This window comes from Panthera tigris, chromosome D1, assembly GCF_018350195.1.
Source record: "Panthera tigris isolate Pti1 chromosome D1, P.tigris_Pti1_mat1.1, whole genome shotgun sequence".
Taxonomy (NCBI): domain Eukaryota; kingdom Metazoa; phylum Chordata; class Mammalia; order Carnivora; family Felidae; genus Panthera; species Panthera tigris.
Window position 1 is genome coordinate 33,763,648 of NC_056669.1, and position 26,068 is coordinate 33,789,715.

At 33.6% G+C, this 26,068-nt stretch overlaps 1 protein-coding gene across 1 annotated transcript in view; it reads right to left on the reverse strand.

Annotated features, from left to right (window-relative positions):
• The window catches only part of CNTN5 (contactin 5), a 534,453-nt gene that overhangs the window by 504,325 nt on the left and 4,060 nt on the right, over window positions 1–26,068 (reverse strand). The window contains exons 3-4 of the mRNA XM_042959596.1: window positions 9,318–9,441; window positions 9,015–9,190 (exon numbers count right to left, since the gene is read on the reverse strand). Coding sequence (XP_042815530.1) covers window positions 9,015–9,190; window positions 9,318–9,441 — 300 coding nt within the window. The remainder of the gene's footprint in view (window positions 1–9,014; window positions 9,191–9,317; window positions 9,442–26,068) is intronic.

Sequence of the window (26,068 nt, forward strand, 5' to 3'; positions counted from 1 at the left end):
AGAAAAAAAATGCTGCAGAAAGCTCACATAGAAACTGGGGCCATGACTTCACAGGTGCTGAGGCCCTTCTCAGCTATACACAGCTAATTAGTTGGTAGTGATTAGGAGTTATTCTCTCAGTTCCTCTTTTTCATTCTTTGGAGAAAAATATCAGCCAAACTAATCATCATGTGATTCTTCCACTAGGTGTTATAAAATTATGAGAAGAGTAAAGTGGTTTCTAATTCTCTTGAGATAATAGTTGTATGTTTTGGGGGAAAAATCAAGATTTTTGAGGATACTGAATGAGAATTCATGTTGAAAGGATCAGAAAAATATTTCTCGAAATTGTGTATTTCTCAGTCTGGTTTTAAGATCCTTTAGTTAATTTAAGTTTGTTAGTCAAAGAGTGAGAGTCTAAACCCTGAATTTTGTTCTACTTAACATAGTATTTACAGCACTTAGTATCTTCTATATGGCAGAATATTTCCCTGGAAGGAGATTAAAATCTAGAGAATACCTATACCTTACTTGGAAAGGAGAAATTCATTTCAGTAATTAGACCCTATTTTGTATTTTCAGAATCTTCTACACAGACTCCTTTTTTTCTACCACCAAATACTACCATGTTACGCTGTCATGCCATGTCAGGTAAAACTGTTAAACATTCTCATTTATATTATGTCCAAAACCAAAATCCACATAATATTTTACACTTAAATACTTGGATTCTGATCTTTGTCTCTATAATCACTGAAACTGGTTTTTAAAGGTCTCAAAATCCAAAATTTTTTGAGTATTATTTATAGCATTTGACAATGGACGACAGTTGTCACCTTAAAACTGAATGTCATTAAAAAAACCTGAATGTCATTTATACTTCAGTCCATTTTATTGGCTTTTTTCCTCTGCCTCTTGGCTTATTCCATTCTTGTCTCCTTCACTAACTCCTTTCTTTCTATCTTTCACTATCTTTCTACCAGAGAAATGTATATACTCCTGAAGGTTAGGTCCTTAGCCCTCTTCTTTCCAGTTCAATTTCTCTTGATGAAACATCCTTAAGATTTCAATGAGTCTGTCATTGTGTTTTGTGGCCAGTTCCTCACTGCCTTTCCTGAGCACCAACCAATATTTTAAAATATTATGTATTTTCTTCTTAAAGTTGAAATAAAATCACCTCATATTCTCATTGTCACTTTATTATGTAACAGTATTATAGATTTTTTTCAGTTGAATTAATCAAATCCCAGAATCTTGGTATCATTCTAACTTTCCCATATCTTTTACATTTCTACCCCCATCCATTTAATCATTTGCAAGTTCTCATTTGTTTTAGAGTCTCTTATAGATATCTATTCTATTATATTCAATACATAAGGGATTCAAGTCACTTTTGCCTTGATTACTGAAATGACCTCCTAACTTGACCTTCACGATAGAACTTTCTTGGATACATTTCCCTAGAGCAGTTAGTTGTCTGATCATCTCTGCCTGCTCTATGAGTGTGTAGAGTGAATTACAAATTTCTCTGCATTTATGATAAACCATCAGAAATGTATGCAGGGACGTCATGGTCAGAGTTGTATTTTACATAGATCATTTTAGAGATTTTAGTGGAGCTGGGGTAGGATGAAGAGAGATGTTAAGGAGTAGAAAATATAGGCAGGCAATTTTTCTAGTAGTTCTGAAGGAGATAATGAGTATATACACTAAGGAAATATATATGGAATAGTGAGATTTGTACTGATTTTGTTAGCATTAAAGTCTATGAGAATATGCATTGTTCATTTTGGCCCCCTAATATCTAGAATAATGCCCAAGAGAGAGAAGATATTGAGCAAATATTCCATGAATAAAATAACTACAGATGCTGAGCAAAACAAAACAAAAAATTCAATGCATGATGAAGTATGGTATAGGGTAGAAAAGGCAGATTGTAAGTATAGAGTTCAAAGTTAGATTTGAGTTGGAGCTGCTATTTTATTACTAGCCATGTAACTTTGGTAAAACAAGCTTGGATAGCAAGGGTCAGAAGATTTGTACATTCCTGATCTGAGTCTTTGTGGGTTACTTTACATGACGTGAATGAAGAACTGCCTTTCTGCATTTTTAAAAACAAGAAGAAGAGCAGGAAGACCAAAGGTCAAGTCAGGCAAGTGGTTCATTTTGCTAGAGGGCATTTATCACATATGGACAGAATTATTCATGAGTTCCATTAATAATTAAAATATATGTTTGAATGAACTTTAATAAATAAAATACTTACAAAAACATTATGTCATAGAATTAAGGATTTGAGGACAATCTGCCACAGATTTCAACTTTGATTCATTCATTATAACTTCCATTTAAGGCACAAAATTACATATGTTAATTAATTTTTTTCTGTGATCTCAAAGAATCCAAAGGAGTCACACACTCACAATTATTATATAATTATGATCAGAATAATTTTCCTTTAAAAGGAAGATTTAAACCATATTCTTCGAGTAAAGACTTTATAAAAGAAAAACATAATTGTTTTGTTTATAGAAAACAAAATTACAACGTACATCAACTTATTTTGTAATAAAATTAGATAATTTTACAACTAATAAAATTATCCATGTCAATGTGATTCATTCAAATTGATATTCAAATGATTTAATGAAGTTATTATGGACAAAATCTCATGGACTAATGAAATAAAGCTTTGAATATACTGTGGAGTTAGCAATTATTCAAATAATTTCATTAGCTGTAAATGCTAGTTAAATGTGGTTTTAAAATATAAGGTCAATTTTACCTTAAGTGAAGAAGTTATGAAATGCTAGAGAAGTAATTTTTGAGTTTTATATAAAAATGAAAGGTTAAATTAAAGGGCTTAAATACAAAGTCTATAAAAATCATATAATCTCTCAAAGAATTAAGGAGGTTATTTTAATCAACTGCTTCAAGGAAAACTAATGGAATATTCTGCGTCTAAACCATCTAAATGCCCTGGAAAGCAATATGTTCGAATTTAGATGTGAACTATCAATTTACCAGGGATGGCATATAAAGATATTTTGAAGCAAGAGACAGCATGAGGAGATTTTATTCTTGATTCATTTTATGTTTGACTTACTAGTATGAATTATTTCTAAAAATCCAAATTTTGGAGAGATTGCTATGAGCTTTAGATATCTGAAGGATGTTTTAGAAGTGTGTGGTGTCACATTATCAATTCCAAAGTCTCATCAGCATGGTAATAAGCTAATAGAGTGACAAAGTTTTATATGGTGTATTCTTGCATGTCACTGAAGAGAAATCACTATACTAGGTGAGGAAATTATCCTCATGATGAACATCAGCTACAGGAATAAAGTACACTCTGTCAAAAATAGTCATTATCAATGTTATTGATAACCAGTAACAATCAGTACTAGTGATAGTTATCCAACTTTGTGTTGATTTATGTCTTTCTGAAGTTAAAAACAGTTCACAGGCATGACTTCTTTATATCATTAATTTTTACTATGCCCTTATGAGGTATATATTTATTAGTGCCAAAGTATATTTTTAACATGAGTGAAGCTGAACCACATTTATAAATATTCATTTAGGAAGAACTTAAAATAAAAAGTCTTCATGGATAGACATTTATACATGTAAGGGATGAGTTAAAAGGGGAAATGAGCAAGACTACAGCAGTTTCTCAAATCCATTAGCTCCTCAAATCAAAATTAAAAAAAAAAAAAACTGTAAGTGAATGAATTGAATAGCTTCATTATTACACTGTAGTTACACTTAAATAATTGGTTCGGTTTTATGTCAGGCTAATTACACTTGCTTTTGAACTGATATAGGGACGTTGTTAAGATCTCTCTATAAGCCTCAAACAAGAAATTTCCATAAGAATTAAATGTCAAGAAAGTATTTTCTCCTCTTAAGGAACTTGAGGGAAATTAGAGTCCTTTAAATGTCTGTATTTTTTCCGTTTGCTCTGACTGCTGGGAGTCCCAAGGAAATATTTACGTCTTGACCACAAGATTTTGAGACATTATGGCCTACACTATCTTGACCTCTTATTATGAAATGTATTTTTTCCTGTTGCTGTATTTATTTTCTTACATATTTACCTTTTATGGTACATAATTTTATGAAGCAAGTCAATCAAATCACATTTGGAATGAGATTGAGGTAAAATATATTGGAAAATTAAAAAAATATTATGTAAATATACCTCTGCTATTTCATATTTGTTAATATGTTGGGTGACAAGTGAAGAGGAACAAAACTTTAAAAGAAGATTATTTTACACTTAATTTTTCGACATATTGCTACATCACCAGGTAAAAGTGCCAATGCTTACTTCCTTATTCCCATTCCCTTCAAAAGCCAGGATCTATAATGATATTATCAGCTACTGATAATAGCCATAGTCATCTTTTTGCTGTCTCAAATTCATTTAGAAAACTTAGCTTTCCAGGTTCTAACCTTAGATTATCCAATACATAAAGATAATTATGAGGAAAAAATTTATTAAAAGAGAAAATATGAAAAGAAGTAAAATAATTATATACCAAAATTAGTATACATCCCCAACTTTCAGATCTACAAAGAGAGACGCAGATACTTAAACTTTTAAACTTGCATAAAAATTAAGCAAGTGGCTCACTGACTAAAATTTGAACAATGAGAAGAAATGCAGAATGATTACATACTTATTTCTGTTGCTAATATTTATTTTTGTTATATCATATAAGTATTGATAAAGTGATTATAAAATCGTGGTTGATGAAGCAAACATACAAAGAATTTTGAGAAACTACAATATAAATATATTTTGAGAGAGGAGTTGAAAATCAAATTGATTATGTCAAAGTGAATATAATACATATTTATATTAGAATAGGGAAGGATTGAGTACTATTAGAGTTAAATAAGAGGTATCATTTGCCTTAAAAAAGATGTTCATTTTAAGTCTTTTTTACTAAACTGATTTAATAATAATGTCATCCTACTCACTACCAGAACTTATTTGGAACAGTTTTATATACACCTCTAACATCTAGATTTTAGTCTCCTGTAGTATTACGCATGTGGTAAATGAAAAGTAGCTGAATTTATGATTGACTTGGGAGGTGGGAAGGTGATCAAAATATCATTAGTGGAAAGCTAGACTATTTTAAAATATATTTTTGGTTAACAGAGGACAAAAAAGCTAGGATTAGGTAAGTCTCAATAACCAAATTGTGACAATTTGTATATGTATATAAATAAATTGGATTTGCAAAATCTCATGTAATTCTAATAATACTCAAAATCAGAAAGCTTAATATGATGTGTTTGTGTCTAATATGCATATATAATTTCCAATAAAAAGAGAAAGTGACTCTAATAAGATATGTTTAAGGTTATTATCTTTATTGAATATGGGATTGTTAGCATATGGATACTTGTTTCTTCAATTAAATACATATCCATCTATAAAATATGGATTAGTCTGGTTTCTATTAATATAATTAAGGGAAATTCACTTGGTATTTATTTAACACTGTCCAATAAGTCTTAAAATCACAACATTTTAAACAATTATGTCATATTCCAAAAGGCAAAGCCCATGTGAAAGCTATAAAGTGTTATTGATATAACAAAAATAATGTTCAAATTATACAGGAGGTCAAGTCTGTTAAATACATCTCAGATTTGAATGGAGTAACCAAAATTTGACTGATAACTCAGAAACAAACTCTAGAGTGGGTAATATGATCCTCATTAGAAAGGAGAATTTTAGATCACAATAGCACTACATAGTGTAGAAAATATATCTGATGAAATTACTGGATTATATATGATGAAATTGATGTATAAATGGTAAAAATATTTATATAACAAAAATATTATAGGGGCGCCTGGGTGGCGCAGTCGGTTAAGCGTCCGACTTCAGCCAGGTCACGATCCCGCGTCAGGCTCTGGGCTGATGGCTCGGAGCCTGGAGCCTGCTTCCAATTCTGTGTCTCCCTCTCTCTCTGCCCCTCCCCCGTTCATGCTCTGTCTCTCTCTGTCCCAAAAATAAATAAAAAACGTTGAAAAAAAAATTTTAAATCCTGTTTAAAAAAAAAAAAAAATTATAAACTGAGTAAAGCACAAAAATATGTCTTAAGAGTAAGTACAGGACAGAGTTTACTCATAAGTATTAATAAAAATTTTTATAATCAATTTGATAATTTATAAATTTTGCCTAATTTTATGACATTTAACATGTTTAATTGACTCATATAGTAGACTTGGAATATTTAATTTGATTAAATAGGTTTTGATAATTATCTAAACTTACTAAATATATTAGTTTTAAAATATTAGTTATATATTTAAAATTTTATATAGTGGCTGATAGATATAAAGGATTAATGATTTCAGCTTTAAATGTGTGAAGAGTAATAAACATTCTCTACCCACAAAAAACCTTTAAACATTAAGCATCTATCAACAATAAGTAGTACATTATCTATGTATAAGGCTAAACAGAAAATCATGATGTAAAGGAAAGGTGCGACCAAGTTGTTAAACTTACTTCACCTTTGTATCCTTTCACTTAGTTTCAGAAACTGCTTTTTACTTTCCAAGTTCCTACATCATTTTACTCCTAATCACAAAACTACCTTGACTCCTAGAATCCCATAACACCCAAGCTCATATCCAAATATACTGCGAAGCAAGTTGATGGAGTCTTCATTCTCCTCTCTACCACCTATATTTGCATTTTTCCCCAAAGATCTTCTGGAATGAAGATAGAGCTAAACTAAAGAACATTATATATATATATATATATATATATATATATATATATATATAATGTATTATATATATATATAATATAAAATGTATTATATATATAATATAAAATGTATTATATATATATAATATAAAATGTATTATATATATATATATATATATATATAATATAAAATGTTCTTTAGTTTATATATATATTATCAAATGGACCTAATGGCCTCTATGTAGGGGAGCAATTTTGTTGCAGAAGTACCCTTCCCTATGTAAGTTACTGTTTCAACCAGGCACATTATATGTATATATGGGCTTCAGAACACAGTTGAGTCTGGTGGGATGGGAATGAGGAAAGGCAAAGTCATAAGATACCACTAATGAATGCATATGTATATTAATCCATATGTTTAAATTAGGAAGAAAGTAAATATTGCTCTAAACCAAGTTTGGGACAGCTGGATGCTGAATAAGTAAGATAGATACATTGGACTTTCCTTGCCTGGTCATTGAACTGTAAATGCTGGTACCAATGTGATCACTGTGGGCTGTGGTATCTGACAGCTGTGACTGGTCTTTGCAGAAATTCTAAGATGATGCAGTCATATAGACACATAGTATCTTACAGTATATAGATTTCTGCTCTGAGGCATACGGAAAACTTTGCATATATTTTGCCAGCACTGGTGATTTGGGGTACAAACAATTGGTATACAAGCTATTATGAATTGTTGTACTTGTGTCAGATAGCAGACCAAAGAGACAAGTATAAGCCACTTAGTATTTGTTCATCAAGTTCTCTGGATTTGCTATATCTGTCTTGGAAGGACTACTCCATTTAGAGAGGAGCAATTAAGAGGGATATTTATTTTGTTTATTAGGTTATTCTTTTGATGTGCATGCTGAAAAGTATTACATTCTGTGTTACACCACACAATATTTTCTAAATTAAAAGGAGTATATTTAGACTACTATCTTGGTATATTTGGTGTATATAAAGTGCCTGTATGAATTCCTTAGCCAAATTTATTTTAAAGATAATATTTAGATTTTTCTAGGACCTAGCTCAATGTTCTCCAAATTATATCCATTATCATTCCTTTATTCTCTTCTTTCTCCTTCATACTCTGTAATAGGATGTCTGGATTCTGGGCTAATTAGAAAAAAATACGTGAGGGAGATTATAGAAAGAAAATCAATTATTCCATTCTTCAGGGTGTAATTTTAAATTAAAATATCATTGTGTGATGAATTACAGAGCCAATATAAGTTACATATAAATTATTAACACAAATATTCGTACCCACCTATTTTTTAGATACTGCAATCCTCAAGAATTTATATTCAAGTAGGATTACTTACTAAAAAACGGTACTAAGTTTGTTTGTTTGTTTTGTGTTTTTACTCAGTAGCTTATCTTTAATTTGGTACAAGCTTTCATCATAAATTAAATAACTTCATGACTTTTAAGAATGCATACAGTTAATTAGATAAATATCTATTTTAGAAAATGTCTATATTCTAGTATATATGTAGGATTATAAGTATGTCGTACTTTTTCCTAATTAAAAATTTGGGACATCTGACAGGGAAGTTGTAGTTGGAATTGGAAAAATTAGCATTTCAGAGGCATTTCTTTAGCTTCTTGACTACAAGCAGAATTTTTAGAATATGTGATCATATAAACAAAAGAATCTACAGAAAATAGTTACTGTAATAAACTATAGAAGAATAAAAGCAGGTAACTAGATATTTTAGAAGGCAGAGGAAAGAATTAAAAATCTATTTTTAAGTAGATTTCAAAAAATAATTGAATTCAAAACTTCCTGTGCTTTCATGAATAGCATTTTTAACCTCCCAGACTAGTGTGTTGGGTTTATTTGAAGAGGACAAACATTTCGGGAAGTTTCAAAAGAAACACATTGGGGGCACCTGGGTGGATCAGCCAATTAAGTGTCTGACTTCCGCTCATGTCATTATCTTCCAGTTCGTGGGTTCAAGCACCCCCTGCGGGATCAATGCTGACAGCTCAGACCCTAGATCCTGCTTTGGATTCTGTGTCTCCCTCTCTTTCTGCCTCTCCCCCCCCCCTCTCTCTCTCTCTCAAAAATAAATAAATCTTTAAAAAATTAAAAAAAGAAACACATTGTTTGTATAGCTTGACCAAGGTTTTACCACATTTTAAAATCTGAGGTCTAAATTAAGCTTTTGCCTAACTAAACTTTAAAATTACATGTATATACACTATATACAGGTACATGAAAAAAAGCAAATACTTTACTCACAGGCAAATTGAAGTATGACTTCTCTACTAAGAATACTTCCAAATGTGTTGGCTGCTAAACACTGATAATGACCAGAATCTTTTGCTTCACTTGGATTGCTGATAATGAAGGTCCCATCTATCAAACTGTAGCGATAGTCACTTTCCAAATCTATTTCTGTTCCATTTCGAAGCCACCTTAGGAAAAATCAGAAGAAATATATGTAAAAATTACTTGAGATATTATAATACTCCCTGAGAGTGTCAGAATCTCACTGGCAGGAATTCTTAAGACTTTAAAAAATGATTAATAGTGAATTTCTACCTGTAATTGGGAACTGGGTTGCCACGGGCTTCACAATTCAGTGCTACTTTCTTTTCATCAGAATCAGTCGGGAAAATTATATCATCTGGCTCTTGTACAAACACTGGCCCATAGTCCACACTTTCTGTAAGGGCCAAAAGGACACACTTTAAAATTCTCAAAATATCAAGATTCTTTTTCCATTATTTTAGTATTTAAATTTTTTCTCTTTCCTTGTATTCAAGAGACATATTACCAAAAGAAAGTTATAACTAGCAAACTACATTATTTTAGCGAATTAGAGACCTAGTTATAACTAGCAAATTACATTATTTTAATGAATTAAAGACCTGACTAGAATTTCTTAGTTGACTAAGATTTCTTTTAAAATATGACATATATGATAAAAAACAAACATATCAAATATTGGTGCTGTACATTTTAAAATATGTATCTTTGTATTCATCTAAAGCAGAGCCAAAGAAAATAATACTAAATAAAAAGTTTTTTAAAACCCAAAACTTTGTAAACTCCTAGAATGTTAAACATGTATATATATAATACATAAAAAGTCATGAATTAATATTGTGTAACTACTTAGGTTCTACAGATATGAAAACATTTGTCCTCACGTATTGTCCATACATTCATTTCTTCATCCATTCAATCAAGCAATATTTACTCCTAATAATGCTGGGCTATAAAGAATAAATTATGTAATACAAGTAAATATATTCTCATAAAATAAATGAGACATGCCCTAAAAAAAGTAAAATAACAATTAAAATATCAAAATTGGGGGCTTCTGGGAAGATGGCAGTGTAGGAGGATGCTGAGCTCACCGCATCCTGCGGATCAGTTAGATTCCACCCACACCTGCATAAATAACCCCAGAAAATCACCAGAAGACTAGCAGCACGGATTCTCCGGAGCCAAGCGTAGACAAGAGGCCCACGGAAGAGGGTAGGAAGGGCGGAGAGGCCAGTGCCCGCTACTCGGACTGGTGGGAGGGAACCTGGGCAGAGGGGCAGCCCGCCAGCAAAGCAGAGCCCCCAAGTCTGGCTTGCAAAAGCGGAGGGGCCAGACGGAGTGTGTTCTGACAGCAAGAGGTATTTAACATCTGGAAAGTTATAAATTAACAGCTCTGCTCAGAGAACAGGAGGACTGGAGGACAACAGGAGGGAGAGTTGTTGAGCCTGGGACTACAAAGCTCAGCTTGGCGGGTAACAAAGGCGCTCGCCAGAGCCATCTCCCTGGCCCATCCCCCAGCCAAAATCCCAAAGGGAACCAGATAATGCTAGGGAACTTGCTTGCACCGCACAAACACCCAATGCTGTGCTTCTGCCAATCCATCCCTCAGGCGGATTTGACTCCCTCCCGGTGCCTGAAGCGGATCTCTGAAGGAAAAGCGAGCTGAGCCTGCCCCTCCCGCCCCCTTGCACCTTGCCTATCTACCCCAGCTAATACGCCAGATCTCTGGCACCACAAGCCTGGCAGTGTGTAAGTAGCCCAGATGGGCCACTCCACCCCACAGTGAATCCCGCCCCTAGGAGAGAGGAAGAGAAGGCACACACCAGTCTGACTGTGGCCCCAGTGGTGGGCTGGGGCAGACATCAGGTCTGAGTGCGGCCCCACCCGCCAACGCAAGTTATTCAAGATAGCACAGGGGAAGTGCCCCGCAGTCCCGCACCACTCCAGGGACTATCCAAAATGACCAAACAGAAGAATTTCCCTCAAAAAAAGTCCAGGAAATAACGACAGCTAATGAACTGATCAAAAACTATTTAAAACATATAACAGAAAGTGAATTTAGAATAATAGTCATAAAATTAATCGCTAGGCTTGAAAACAGTATAAAGGACAGCACAGAATCTATTGCTACAGAGATCAAGGGACTAAGGAACAGTCAGGAGGAGCTGAAAAATGCTATAAACGAGCTGCAAAATGAAATGGAAACAACCACAGCTCAGATTGAAGAGGCAGAGGAGAGAATAGGTGCACTAGAAGATAAAATTATGGAAAATCAGGAAGCTGAGAAAAAGAGAGATAAAAAAAATCCAAGAGTATGAGGGGAAAATTAAAGAACTAAGTGATGCACTAAAGAGAAATAATCTACGCATAATTGGTATTCCAGAAGAGGAAGAGAGAGGGAAAGGTGCTGAAGGTGTACTTGAAGAAATCATAGCTGAGAACTTCCCTGCACTGGGGAAGGAAAAAGGCATTGAAATCCAAGAGGCACAGAGAACTCCCTTCAGATGTAACTTGAATGGATCTTCTGCATGACATATCTAGTGAAACCGGCAAAATACAAGGATAAAGAGAAAATTCTGAAAGCAGCTAAGGATAAACGTGCTCTAACATAAAGGAAGCCCTGTAAGACTTGTGGCCGATCTCTCTACTGAAACTTGGCAGGCCAGAAAGGCATGGCAGGAGATCTTCAATGTGATGAACAGAAAAAATATGCAGCCAAGAATCCTTTATCCAGCAAGTCTGTCATTTAGAATAGGTGAGACAAAGGTCTTCCCAAACAAACAAAAACTGAAGGAATTCGTCACCAGTAAACCAGCCCTACAAGAGATCCTAAGGGGAATCCTGTGAGACAAAGTACCAGAGACATCGCTACAAGCATGAAACCTACAGACATCACAATGACTCTAAACCCATATCTTTCTATAATAACACTGAATGTAAATGGACTAAATGCGCCAACCAAAAGACATAGGGTATCAGAATGGATAAAAAAACAAGACCCATCTATTTGCTGTCTACCAGAGACTCATTTTAGACCTGAGGACACCTTCAGATTGAGAGGGAGGGGATGGAGAACTATTTATCATGCCACTGGAAGTCAAAAGAAAGCTGGAGTAGCCATACTTATATCAGACAAACTAGACTTTAAATTAAAGTCTGTAACAAGAGATGAAGAAGGGCATTATATAATAATCACAGGGTCTATCCATCAGGAAGAGCTAACAATTATAAATGTCTATGCGCCGAATACAGGAGCCCCCAAATATATAAAACAATTACTCACAAACATAAGCAACCTTATTGATAAGAATGTAGAATAATTCTGCTGGAGAAATGATGAGTAAATGTGCTGGGGTAGTATTAGTCTTAGTAGCTTGTACTAGTGTAAGAACTCACAGAATTATATGTAAAGTTAGGATCTTTGGCATCTTGAATTATGAATTAAAAAGAAGTAAAATTTTGTCCTTTATTTTTATTAATTGTGAATTTGATTCCATAGTGACCTGAGATCAAGGTTCTCAACTTTGCACAAACATATTTTGGGATATTCTTTGTTGTGTAGAATGTCCTGTGTATTGTGAAATACTTATAATCATGCCTGGTCCCTACCCACTAGATTCTAGCAGCACCCCTACACAATGTGTAATAATCAAAAAATATCTACAGATATTGTCAAATGTCCTCTTGGGTCAAAATTGTTCTCATTTAAAACCACTGCCTTTGAAAAATGAAGAGAGAATGAGGTCCCTGGATAGCTCAGTCAGTTAAGCCTCCAACATTGACTCAGGTCATGATCTCACAGTTCTTGAGTTCCAGCCCTGTGTAGGGCTGTGTTGGAGCCTGGAGCCTGCTTCAGATCTGTGTCTCCCTCTCTGCCCCTCCCCTGCTCACACTGTCTTTCTCTCAAAAGTAAATAAACATTAAAAAATTTAAAAAAGAAAGAAAACTGAATAAGGAAGATTTTTGAAAAGATGTATTTCTAATGTCTGTACTAAGCAGTTGGAAGTTCACATTCTTTGTGGAAAACCACAAGAAAATATCAGGAAAGAAATAACAAGAATCATGTCCCAGGAAACTCAAGCTTAAAAAAATTATTTCTGAAAAATATATACACCTCCATATTTAGAGTAAATTTGTTTGTTTTCTTTAAACATGTAGTCATTCTTTTTGGGCAAAGCAAAGCAAAAGTGTTCATGGCACTCTAAACATTCATCCAATAATAACTGAGCACTCACAATGGGCAGGCACTGACAAGTATTTTCTTTGAGTCCTAGATAACCTAGCTGAGGTTCTTTTTTTGAAGTTACAAATAATAAAATATGACATGAAAAAAACTGAAATTTGTTTCTCTATACCAAATGACATTGCTATCACTTAAAACTTTACTCAAAAAAATTTAATACAAATAACTACAAAAAATTACTGTCAAAATATTCTATTGTTGCATTATAATATATTTATAAAAATTTGGAAAAGCCCATGAAACCTTGTCAAACTCTCAGTTACAGTTAATCTGTATGATGAAGTTATGAAAATATAATCCCTTCCAGTGTTTACACATTATAAATATGATCATTTAAGTCAACATTATAAATAATCATGATGCATAAAATTAACATTTAATAGGGACACCTCTGGATCAGTCAGTTAAGCCTCCAACTCTTGATTTCAGCTCAGGTCATTATCTCACAGTTCATGAGTTCAAGCTCCACATAGGACTCTGCACTGACAGTGTGGAGCCTGCTTGAGGTTCTCTCTCTCTCCCTCTTTCTCTGCCCCTCCCCCGTTCATGCTTTGTCTCTCTCTGTCTCAAAAATAAATAAACGTAAAAAAAAATTAAAAAAAATTAACATTTAATAAATATATTTTATACTTTTATATATTTCAAACTCTTTAACTTTTGAGTTAGACATACTTAGGTTCAAATTATAGTACTATCATTTTCTAGCCTTGAACCAACTACTTTTATCCTTGTTACTCCGTTTATTTATTGTGGATGATAATGTCTCCTGATAATCTGAGGATTGACTGACATCAGCATTTATAAATACTTAATGTATCACAAGTACTCAATAAATTATAATTAATAATAACAACAACTAACATTTACTTTTAATATAATTACTACACGCCAGGCATTATACTGAAGAATTTATATCTATTATATCATGAAACACTCACAACAACCATGTGACTAAAATTAATCCTCCCTTTTTATGGATGACAAAACGGGCTGAAATTAGTGAACTAAATGTATGTAGTCAATATATGGCAAACCTGGGATACAAATCCAGAATCTAGAATCTGATTACCACTACTCTTACTCTTACTATTATTATTTTGTTATAACATTTATAAAGCACTTTAATATATATTATTTAATTATCTGAGCTGAGAGAATTCGAAGATAAAAACTCTGAAGTTCTGAGAGGAAACTTCTGCAAAATTAGTGGCAAAGTAAACAGTTGATTTTAACTAAGGATCTGTGGCTCTAAATCTTATATTCTGAAAATTGTCAGAACAGGACAAGAGAAATAAAGGTTGTCAGGCTGGGGAAAAGCAGAGGGGTAAGATTTGCTAAATTACACATTGAAAAAATAAAAGACTGGTCTGACCAACATATATTCTGTTGTGACTGCTCATCTTCTGTCAGCTATCTCTTTGTTGTTCATTGTCACTTCCAAAAACATTTTAGCAAGCAATTGGCTGCCCTCTTCTTTCTTTCTCTCTCTTATATTTCTCCTAGAAATAAAGTTCATTGTAAGGGGTTGAAGAACATGTGTCTATGTAGAGCTTCCCAGTCCCCAGGAAAGGGTAATCAATGATGATTCTATCTCTAAAGAGATTCATTTTTAAGATTTCATACCAAGAATGTATGATTATAGGTAAACTCAGATTATTTGATTCATTCTCCTGAAGTAGTACTTCTATGTGTGTCTATGTGTCTATGTAGAGCTTCCCACTCCCCAGCAAAGGGTAATCAATGATGATTCTATCTCTAAAGAGATTCATTTTTAAGATTTCATACCAAGAATGTATGATTATAGGTAAACTCAGATTATTTGATTCATTCTCCTGAAGTAGTACACTACATCTATTGGTGGAGACAATTAATTGCTGTAATCAATGCCTTTACATTTTGCAGCTTTTAGCTTAACTTGTAGAGGTGAACTTCAAAACATATATGACTATCATCACAAAGTTATTGATAACCTATACATCAAAATCTTTGTTTAACAAAGTAGGAATTTTGAGATAGTTGTGTAACAGACAGATGCCATCACACACAATCTAAATCTCATAGGAGTAATGTTTTGAGGGATTTTTTTCTTAACATCAACTTTTTAGTGAACAGACTACAAGATAGGTATAGTTGGATAAACTTATATTGCTAGTGGTTATTCTCTATAAAATATCAGTTTCATACCTGCAGAAAGTCCTTCCTCAGAAGATAATTGTTTCATTTTAAAACTAATCTGTTGATTCTCTGCTACAAAGAAGGATGAAATTAACATGCCTTCTTTCACTTCCTGCTAGTTTACTCCCTAATTTTTTTTTTTTTTTTTTTTTTTTTTTTTTTTTTTTTTTTTTTTTTTTTTTTTGCTTTATGGTTAAGAATATCTGTTTGTTGGGATGCGTGGGTGGCTCAGTTGGTTAAGCATCTAACTTGATTTTGGCTCAGGTCATGATCTCAGGGTTTGTGAGATCAAGCCAGGTGCTGTTAGTGCAGAGAATCCTTTCTCAAAATAAATAATAAATAAGCATTAAAAAATATATATCTGTTTGTTGTCTTCACAATTGAAAGACAACCTGGCTCACAAATTATGTGTTCATTATTTTTTTAATTTTTTTAACATTTATTCATTTTTGAAAGGCAGAGACAGAACGCAAATGGGGGAGAGGCAGAGAGAGAGGGAGACACAGGAACAAAAGCAGGCTCCAGGCTCTGAGCTATCAGCACAGAGCCAGACGCGGGGATCGAACTCACCCACAGCGAGATCATGACCTGAGCTGAAGTCCGGCCACTTAACCGACTGAGCCACCCAGACACCCCTATGTGTTCATTATTAATTTCATTAATGACTGGAGATATTTTTCCACGTTCTGACCACATTTAACATTACCAAGGTAAAGTCAGAGTCCAGCCTGACTTTTCTCACTCCTAAATGACTGGATTTTCCACCTGGATGTCCATAGGTCTCTTTCCTCATTCTGATTTTTTAAGAATTTTTAGGAATATGTCTTGGTATTAATCATTTTGTATAACTGGTAGGTTCAAGACATTCTTTTTCAGGAAGATTTCTTCTTTATTTGCTCAATTCTCCTCATACCAATTAGGGATATATTTTAAGTCTTTTTTATCATCTGTGTAACAACTTTTATATCCTTATTCTTTTCTCATTTGTTTAACTTTTTGAAATATTATAGCTATATCCCTATCTTTTCAGTTGCTTCCATATTACCACTAATGAGATTTTCAATTCTGTAATGGTTTTATTTTGCTTTCCATTTGTTTCCTGAGCTCTAAAACGTACTTCTTAATGTATTATATCATCATATTTAGTTTGATTTCACATTTTTGTTCTTTAAAATGTTTTCAGCCCTGTGATTGTCATTCACTCTCTCTAGGGGAAGATACTTGTTCAAGGTTATGGGTGGGGCCCACATTTGATGAACTGGAATCTGGATTTAGCCAGCTGCGAACAAGAAACTGAGGCTTACTAACAACCATATGAGTCAACTTTTAAGTAGATATTCCATGAGTCAAGCCTTCAAATGAGAATGCAACTACAATAACATCTTGATTAAAATCTCAAGAGGGACCTTTAAACAAAACTATCCAGCTAAGCCAATTCCAGATTCCAGACCCACAGTTTCTGTGAGGAAATGAAAGGGTCTTTTAAGTTGCTCAGTTTTGAGATATATTTTACATATAAATACTTAATTAATAAACTATTTTTTGTCTTCCTCTATTACTTATGAGAAAATGAATTAAAGAAAAATAGTAACAATGAGAACTTTGAACTTTCCAGGAAAAATAAAGGATAAAAGTGTCATTTACAAATAATGGTACTTGTGAAAATAAAAATGCTTAATTTAGGGCTTCCTGGGTGGCTCAGTCAGTTGAACACCCAACTGACTCCTGATTTTAGCTCAGGTCATGATTCTAGGGTCACGAGATTGAGCGCCACTTCGGGCGCTGACAACACGGAGCCTGCTTGAATTCTCTCTCTCTCCCTCTATTCCTCTCCCCTACTCATGTTCTCTCTCTCTCTCTCTCTAAAATATATTTTAAAAATGCTTAATTTAAGTTTCATTGGAATGCTGTCCTATAGCCATACACTTAGAGAATTAGAATAATTCTCCATTCATTTTAAACATTCTTTCTAAAAATTTCTGGGATATGTATCCAGTCTTAGCTTGATCACTTGTAGTAATACATAAAGTCTTCACAAATTACTGTTTTATTGTTGGAGTTATCTTAAAATAAAGTTCATATTGAAATAAAAAGGAAATTTGTGTCCCAGATGAAGACAGCTTTTTACTCATCTCTGCTCTAGAATACATATAGTTTACTCAAGGTTTCCTATAATTGAATTAATTAGTACCTTAATAATTCCTTTCTTAGTTTACAGAAATTTCCTATAAGATTAGAATATGAAGGTTTCATTAAGGATATTTATGTTTTGCTGATAGAATAGTATGGATAATAAGAAATTAATTTAACCAAAATGTTTTTTTTTAATTTTCCACTTTAATTTATTAAAACAAAGCTGTTTTCTACATAATCAAAAGAACTGGTTTTGAACCATTTTAACCACAATTGATTAATAAATGAAGAAGTATACTTTAAGAGCCCTTTTATACATCAGCTTCCATGAAACCTTTTTGCCATTATTAGTACAAAGTTATATTTCATAAGGTTTTGTTTATTCGTATGAGGCAGGGACCACTTAATTGCTTACTAATCACATTTCCTTTTCCTAGGAACACTGGAAACTTTTTTAGCCTTTCTTATGATTGGATTGGAGCCATGTAATTTCCTTCTGGACCAAAAAGATGTATGTGAAATCCAGTACTAGTCACAAAAAGTCATGCACAATTCTCCATCCCCTCTTTATCAACTAGCTGAAGGTAAAATAGCAGTAGATGCCAGTGAGGACCTAATAGAGATCAAAGGTATTAGATGGGACAAATCTAATGATACCCAAACTCTCCACATGGAAAGGCATTCATTGAAAAACTAAATCGAATGTGATCTGAATGAGAAATAAATATGTATTGTGTTAAGAAGTTGTTATAACATTCAGAATTTACTTGATTAATATTACATTTATTTTTTTAAGTTTATTTATTTATCTTTGAGAGAGACTACGAGCGGAGGAGGGACAGAGAAAGAGGGAGACACAGAATCTGAAGCTGTCAGTGCAGAGCCCTATGTGGGGCACAAACCCATGAATGGTGAGATCATGACCTGAGCTGAAGTCAGACGCTTAACCGACTGAGCCACCCAGGTGCTCCATAATTAATATTACATTTAAATCAAAATAATTTTCAAGCTTTTAAAGAGGATATAGCTTGATTAGTAAGCCATGTTCACTGAAATACATATAATCATTAGATTATAGGGCCTGGCTTCTATTCCTCTTCCCTAGTTCAAACCTCTTGATTACTACCTAGTTAAGTATAATCCCAGACCTAAGGCTTAAGACAGGAGCTATTCAACCACTCAACCTTAAATATAACTTTATCAGTTATAGTGCTCCAATTTTTATAACTGCTTTCTAATTAATCCTTCAGGTCTGGTACTTTTTCATATACCCAAGTTCTGAAAATAGATTTTCATCCTATGTCTTTATTTATAAATCCTATTTTGTTAATCCTTCTAGAAAGTCTAATGCTATTATGTAGTAGATATTTTTACTTAATGGATGCTGTTTCTTATTTTGTATTTTCACAGGAGGTTGACTTACAGTATATTGTCATATGACCAAGAGTCTGACTCCATTTTTCTATCTTTGACCACTAAAGGCTTTCAAGCCCCATCAGTAACTTTTCCCCTTCTTCTTCATCTCAGGAAAAGCTGATAAGCCAGGCTAAATATCTGAAAAACATCCCTTCCTTGACTCAGGTGGGGAAATTTACAGTCTACAAACCCTGACCCACATTGGAATTTTCACCAGTCCCCACTCCCCAGCCACAATAAAACCCAAAGCAACTCATTTGTTCCTTTGCTCAAGCCATTTTCAGACCAACCTATTATGTTCTTATCAGCAAGCCTCATGACATGAATAATAAATCTTTTCATGCCCTTCTGGCATATGTGTAGCATCATCAATCTGTACCTGAACCAATTTTAGGTTATGGAGTTATTGATCTTACTCTCTGCAAGGAAACCACATAACAAGTTAGGGCTCAGTCATCTGCATAGAGAACAGAATTTTCTCTAGGAAAACATTCCTTCAAAGGGATTTTCACCCATGGAAGCAATAGGTCTCCAAACCTTTAACTAAAATATAGAAGGTAGACATGTGAGAAAGGCACTGTTGAATTCCCCTGAGAGAGGTTTTTCTTAGCTTTATGTCAGGAAAACAAGATATGTTGTTGTTTGGTCACAATGACCCCAGCCATGGAGATAAGCCAGGTCTAGGTTTGGAGGCAATCATATAGCATGGCATAAATTACAGATGTTTAAATTACATTTGTAAATCATGAAATCATATAAATAAATATAAATATAAATATAAATATAAATATAAATATAAAATTTCTTTTTCTCCTTTTCCCTTTTGTTATCTATAAGCCTTAGTGACAATCCCACCCACCCAGGTCTCAGCAAGCTCCCAAAACAATATGGAATTGAGGGACATGTGCTTCATCTCCATGTTTAGGCAAGTAGCTCTCAAATTATTTTAATAACAAATATTTTATTATTCACCCTTTATAATTCTTAAATTAACGGATACCTTCGTACATATATCTTTCTGATTAATGAAAGGACAAATCAAAGGGAAGTAATTTTTTTTTTAATTTTTTTTTTAACGTTTATTTATTTTTGGGACAGAGAGAGACAGAGCATGAACGGGGGAGGGGCAGAGAGAGAGGGAGACACAGAACTGGAAGCAGGCTCCAGGCTCCGAGCCATCAGCCCAGAGCCCCACGCGGGGCCCGAACTCACGGACCGCGAGATCGTGACCTGAGCTGAAGTCGGACGCTCAACTGACTGAGCCACCCAGGCGCCCCTCAAAGGGAAGTAATTTAACATAGAATAGTATTAATTTGATATGTAAATTCTCAGGAACAATTATAATAAAAGATATAAGAAACTAATCAAAAGTTTGTTTCTGTTCATAAAATCCCCACAATTACAAACTGATCCAAGTATGGTATTGGTGGCTCAAATATTCTGAGTGGCATTATCATTAGGTGGTGTGATTTTTGAAATGGTCAACAACTCCTGGAAAAACTCTTAACAAAATTAAATATAATCTTCATGTAATTTATATGATTTTGCATTGGCATGCCCATTATATTTCAAAAATATTTTGTATGTAATATAATACAAAGCTGGGGTCTTGTCATAGAAAATTCTAAAGAGAATTTTAATCATTTCTCATGTGAATGCCTGGAAGGACATTTAAGATCCCTGTGCATTATAATTATAGGTTATTTAACATTCCTGGTCTCCACTCTCTAACTTGAAGTGGTGTCATTGAATTACTGAGACAACCCAAACTACCCCACTTCTTCCTACATCTGGGAAGTAGTCATCTCTTCTTAGAATCATTAGACAGGAGAAAATAAACATGAAACCACGGATGCCTAAAATTAGCATGGTATTGGCCTTAATCTTCCATGAGAGATGTCTGAGTAGGAAGATAAAGCTCTACCGTGAAATGATGAGTCTGTTACCCATTTGCCTTCCTCCCAGTGGAGTTTCTTAAAGCACTGGCATGTTATTTGTTTATGGACACAATTGTTTCCCTTGTAGAGCCCTGTCCTAAGATCAAGCTGGTATCCCATCCTAACTCCTTGTGAAATTTCTGTCACTTATAGATAGGCCACCCACATACTAACGTTTTTCCTGCCAAGATGGTTTAAGGGTCACCTCATCTGAAAGTGCTACAGCTAGTTTCCCTAGGGAAGCCATGCTTCTTGGTGTTGGGTCATTCTGTTTCCAGTTGTTTCCTGGATCATGACCAGACACTTAAACTTGTTTTTTATACTGTAATCCTCTCTTAAACAATTGTTCTATGTCTATTTTTTTTTCAAAGATTAGGTCCAATGTCAGACCCCAACACTTTCTATCTGCTGATAGCTCTAATTTATGGCTTTGTCTAGTTTATTCATGTAATGTGACGTAAGTATCTCAGTAATATCATCTAGAAGAAATATCAGCCTATAATGTCAAACACAATTACAAAAAAATGCACTTTTAATATCATAATATATTTTATATGAAATTTTAAATTGTTTTATTAGAAATTACACTTTATGATGACATTCATAATTACAAATGTGAGAAAAAATTTTCACACCATGTGAGCATCTAAAATGAATTCTTGAAAAAATATCCAAAACTTCCTTTAAGTTTCTTTTCAACTTAAAATTGTTTCTTTATAAAAGTTAAACAAGTGTAAACTGTCTTTATAAAACTTTCAAGGATTCCTAAGAATTGAAGAGCATTATTTATTAAAAAGCATTGTGATGAATGTTTCATGGGTAAGTGACATTATGCTGTGCACATAATATAAATTGAGAGTCTAATAGATTTTTTTGTCATTTTCTAATGTAGCTATAAAAGGAAGGTCAGATGATTCAGAGATGCTATCACTTATGAGAATGTTCAAAGTGTACCAACTCCATACAACCTTCAGAAGATGCCAAACTACTATGCTACCATGTCAACAGAAGGAGGACATTGCTTTTGCCTCTTCAATTGTAATGCAGAATACAAAGTTTAGGTAAACAATATTCAGTCAAATGTTCTATCATGGTATATAAATTCACCCTTAATTCAGATTTAAGTTTCCTCAAGTAGATACCTCTTTATTCAACAATATTTGTTAAGCTCCTAGTAAGCTGGCACTACTCCAAGTGACGAAAGCAGATAAAGAATAGTATATGAGATGCTTTTTGCACAAATGACATACAGTTAAATTGGAGAGAATAGTATACTAATGTAAAACAATAATAGCAGCTCTAAAAATTAACAATAAAATAAAGAATAAAGTCACAAAGTTTCAATGAATGGTCATAAAATTGTAAGGCGTTTATTAGGATATATTTGTTTTTAAAGCAAGAGAAACTGGAGTGATCTGATTTTTTACATAGGAGTATATCACCCAAGTGAAATACCATTTCCCCTCCTAGAGGGAATTCTTATTCTTATAAAAGATCATCTAAATTTTGTATTTGAACCTCCAAAACAATTTATCAGCAAAGGTTGTTTTGAAGAAACAACAGAAAATTGTTAACACAGAGATTGCTTTGAGTTATGATGCCATTGCACATGTGCCAAATCAAATATGGAAATAAGCCATGTCAACAATGAAATTCAGCCCAAGGTACTGAGGATATGAGGCAACAAATTTGGTAAGGTGTGGGAATCTTCCACATGTCAGCAGCTACTGGTTGAAACTCCAAAGGCTGGGTAGACTCAGAGTGTTATGTAAATTACAAGTTGTGTTTATCATTGAGGAAATGTAAAAAATGCATAATTATATGCTTAATCATAGTAAAAATATAATCTGCTTCAATTGATTGTAACTTTTCCATCTGATATAGCACTTGTAGTCTCTGAAGCTCAGGAATGGACTTCCCTAGTAAAAATCTGAGCTTTCGTGTCAGCATTACTCCTAATCCAGACCTGCCTCTGTTCAAGGAAGATAAAATATTTATTATTTATTTATTTATTTATTTATTTATTTTTAAATGTTTATTTTTGACACCGATTTTAAGCTAACCATCTTGTCACAAATAAAAGAATGAAATGCTCTCTACACGTGTTTACTCCTACTAACACCACCACCACAACAAAAAGAAATGAAGTCGAAGACCAGTTTGTTGGCTATTCATTTATAAACGGAGAAGGTAACGTTAGCAGTAGTTAACAATCCTTGCCCACATCACAAAATCCAAAATTAATGCATATTCTGCAGGTGTTTGAGGTGCTGACTCATAAGGGCTTTCAATTAACCTATATTACCGTGAGAATTTCCAATTTAAACCTTAGTCAACTTTTTAAATCAATTAAGTGACACTCACATTCAAACAACTACTTTAGAGTAATTATTAACATCTTCGTGTCTTTTAAAACTAGATAATGCCTCTTCTTGGGTGGAACATTTGCAGTGATAAAATTTGAAGTGGTTATAATTATTACCCAAAATAATAATATCAAATTGAAAGCAAAATACTTTCTGAGGACTTCTCTGCTTGACTCCAGTGAGCAACATTCTCCCTTCAAACTACTGCTCCATTTCTCTTTTTTGCTTCATGATTTTAGCTCAAATATTTTTCTTCATTAACTCTCTCTACTTCCTGACTGAATCAAGTATTTAGTGACTGACTATTCTGTTCTTCTTGAAGTCTTCCTTCTTTTGCACTGGCTTTCTCCTGCTGCTGGAAGTTGACTACTACATTGTGAGCTACCCTGTGGAAAGTTTCACTGAGAATGGCTTCTGGCCAACAGTCCATGAATAATTAAAGCCCTCAGTCCAACAATTATCAGGAGCTGAATCCTACCAACAACATATAAGTGAGCTTACAAGTGGATCCATACCCATTTGAGTGTAGGCATGAAATAGCAGTCCCGGTTTGTGAAAGACAGAGGATCCATTTGAACCACATCAGTGAGTTCCTGATTCACAGAAACTGTGAGATAATAAACAATAACCTTTGTTCATTCTGTTAGTATCCTCACCATACTTCTACATTTTCTACAGATGATTCTTCTTACAATATCATAATTTTAGGGTTGTCTTCCTAACATCCATTTTAATTTTCTGTGTTATCTTGTGATTATCTCAACAGGTTGGTATTCTTCTCTAGGCAAGCTAATCCCTATAGCCCATCAAACTTTGTTTATCCAGATCCTGATTATGCATTCTCCTTCAGAATGGAAGTTAGATAGAAGCCAGAGTCTTTTGTAACCAAATGTTGGAAGTCATATTCCATTACTTTTTCCACAATCTATTCTGCAGTAACGGGCTACTAGCTTTGGCCCACCACTGAAGAGAAAGAATTACACTGTAAATATCAGGAGATGGGAATCATTGTGAGTCAGTTTAGATTTTACCTACCACATGTTTAATTATATTAGTTTCAGATTTTTTTATTTTAAGAAATAAAGTATCACACACTTGAGGTCATCTACCTTCTCAATTCTGGTATCATTTCTCTGCTCTCATTCTCCCTTCATCCTTAGAGGTAAGTGTTATAGTCAACTTGATCCCTCAAGTTCATGTTTTCAAAATTGTACCGCATATATACCCATATATAATATCCATTGTTTTCATTTTTAAGTTCTTACATATATATATATTATATGTAGTACCCTGTAACTTTGCTTTTCACTAAACATTGTATTTTGAGATATATCCATTTTGTTTGTCAAATTATATACATATATATAGTTTATTTATATATATTTATACACTATATTTACTTATATATATTTATTCACCTTAACCATTTTTCAATAAATGAAAAATTACAATTTATGTATCCATTTCCTTTCTGATGAATATGGGTTGTCTCCAATGTTTTGTTATTAAACATATACTGCAATGAATATACTTTTATGTTTCTTTGTGTATGTGTGGGAGAGTTCTCCAGGTTTTATATACAAAAGTAGAATTTCTTTCCCAAATTTCTTTGCAAATGAGATTTTTACATTTTTCAGAAAAATCTTAGCTCTATCTTGGGGTACTTCTGGGCTTACCTCTGAGCAGGAGTGGTATGACTTTCTATTCAGGCTCTATTAGTTTTCTCATTTTTCACAAAAGCATGTCAACCCCAGCTTTATTCTCTATTAAGGCTAAAGGCAATTACCTGACAAAAGCCATATGTCAGGGTCTTATCAGAGAGAACAAACTCAAAGTCACATCTAGCCAAGATCTATCAAATTCTAGGATGAGAAAACAATAGTTATGGAAGATTACTTGGAAAATACTCAGACTCTCCATTCTTTCTGATTCTCTAAATATGAATTAAACTACAGCACCAAAGGACTTAAATTATATGGCACTAGTCCACAGCCTGGAGACTTGCTAATGAAAACATGGTCTACCAAGTAGCATCATCAACATCACATTGGAGCTTTTTATAGATGCAGATTATCTGGCCTTACTCCTGGTCTACTGAGAGTATCTATTTTAACAAGGTTCCCAAGTGCTTGTATGCATATTAAAGACAAGAAGTACAATTTTAGATAATTATTTCTCATTTTGTGGTTGATTTTTGGGCTAAGTATACCTTTATTAAATCTGATAAAGATTCTTATGTACACAATAAGAATAATGTTCAGATCACTGGCTACTACATCAAATAAGAAACTCTTAATGAGGACCCTCCAAAAAAATTTGTCTGGTCTTAGGGTCAGATATAACGGTGCTTCTACTGAATGACTATTTCACTGTATTCTTTGGAACACTGGAAAATATGTAACTGGCCAGAGTTTATTTTTCCTTGACTGCTAATTACCCAAAATAGGGACTAGCCTATAGCAGGTATGTAGGCGCTTACAGTAGACACTTTGAATTAGTATCAAGCCTGGCTCTATTTTAGCTCCTATTTTTGTTGTTTCATCATTTTCATGTGTTTTAACCCATATTTACTACCTGTATTGTATTTATCATTGTAAGCTATATTAATTTACTCTTGGAACAAGAGAACAAAGGAGTAGAACACTAGTTGGTACCAAATTATACCAAAAACAAGAGACTCCTGTAGTTCTGACTACTGAATAGATTCTACTTTGTTGTTGTCTCATGAAATAATGATGCCCCAGGAACACA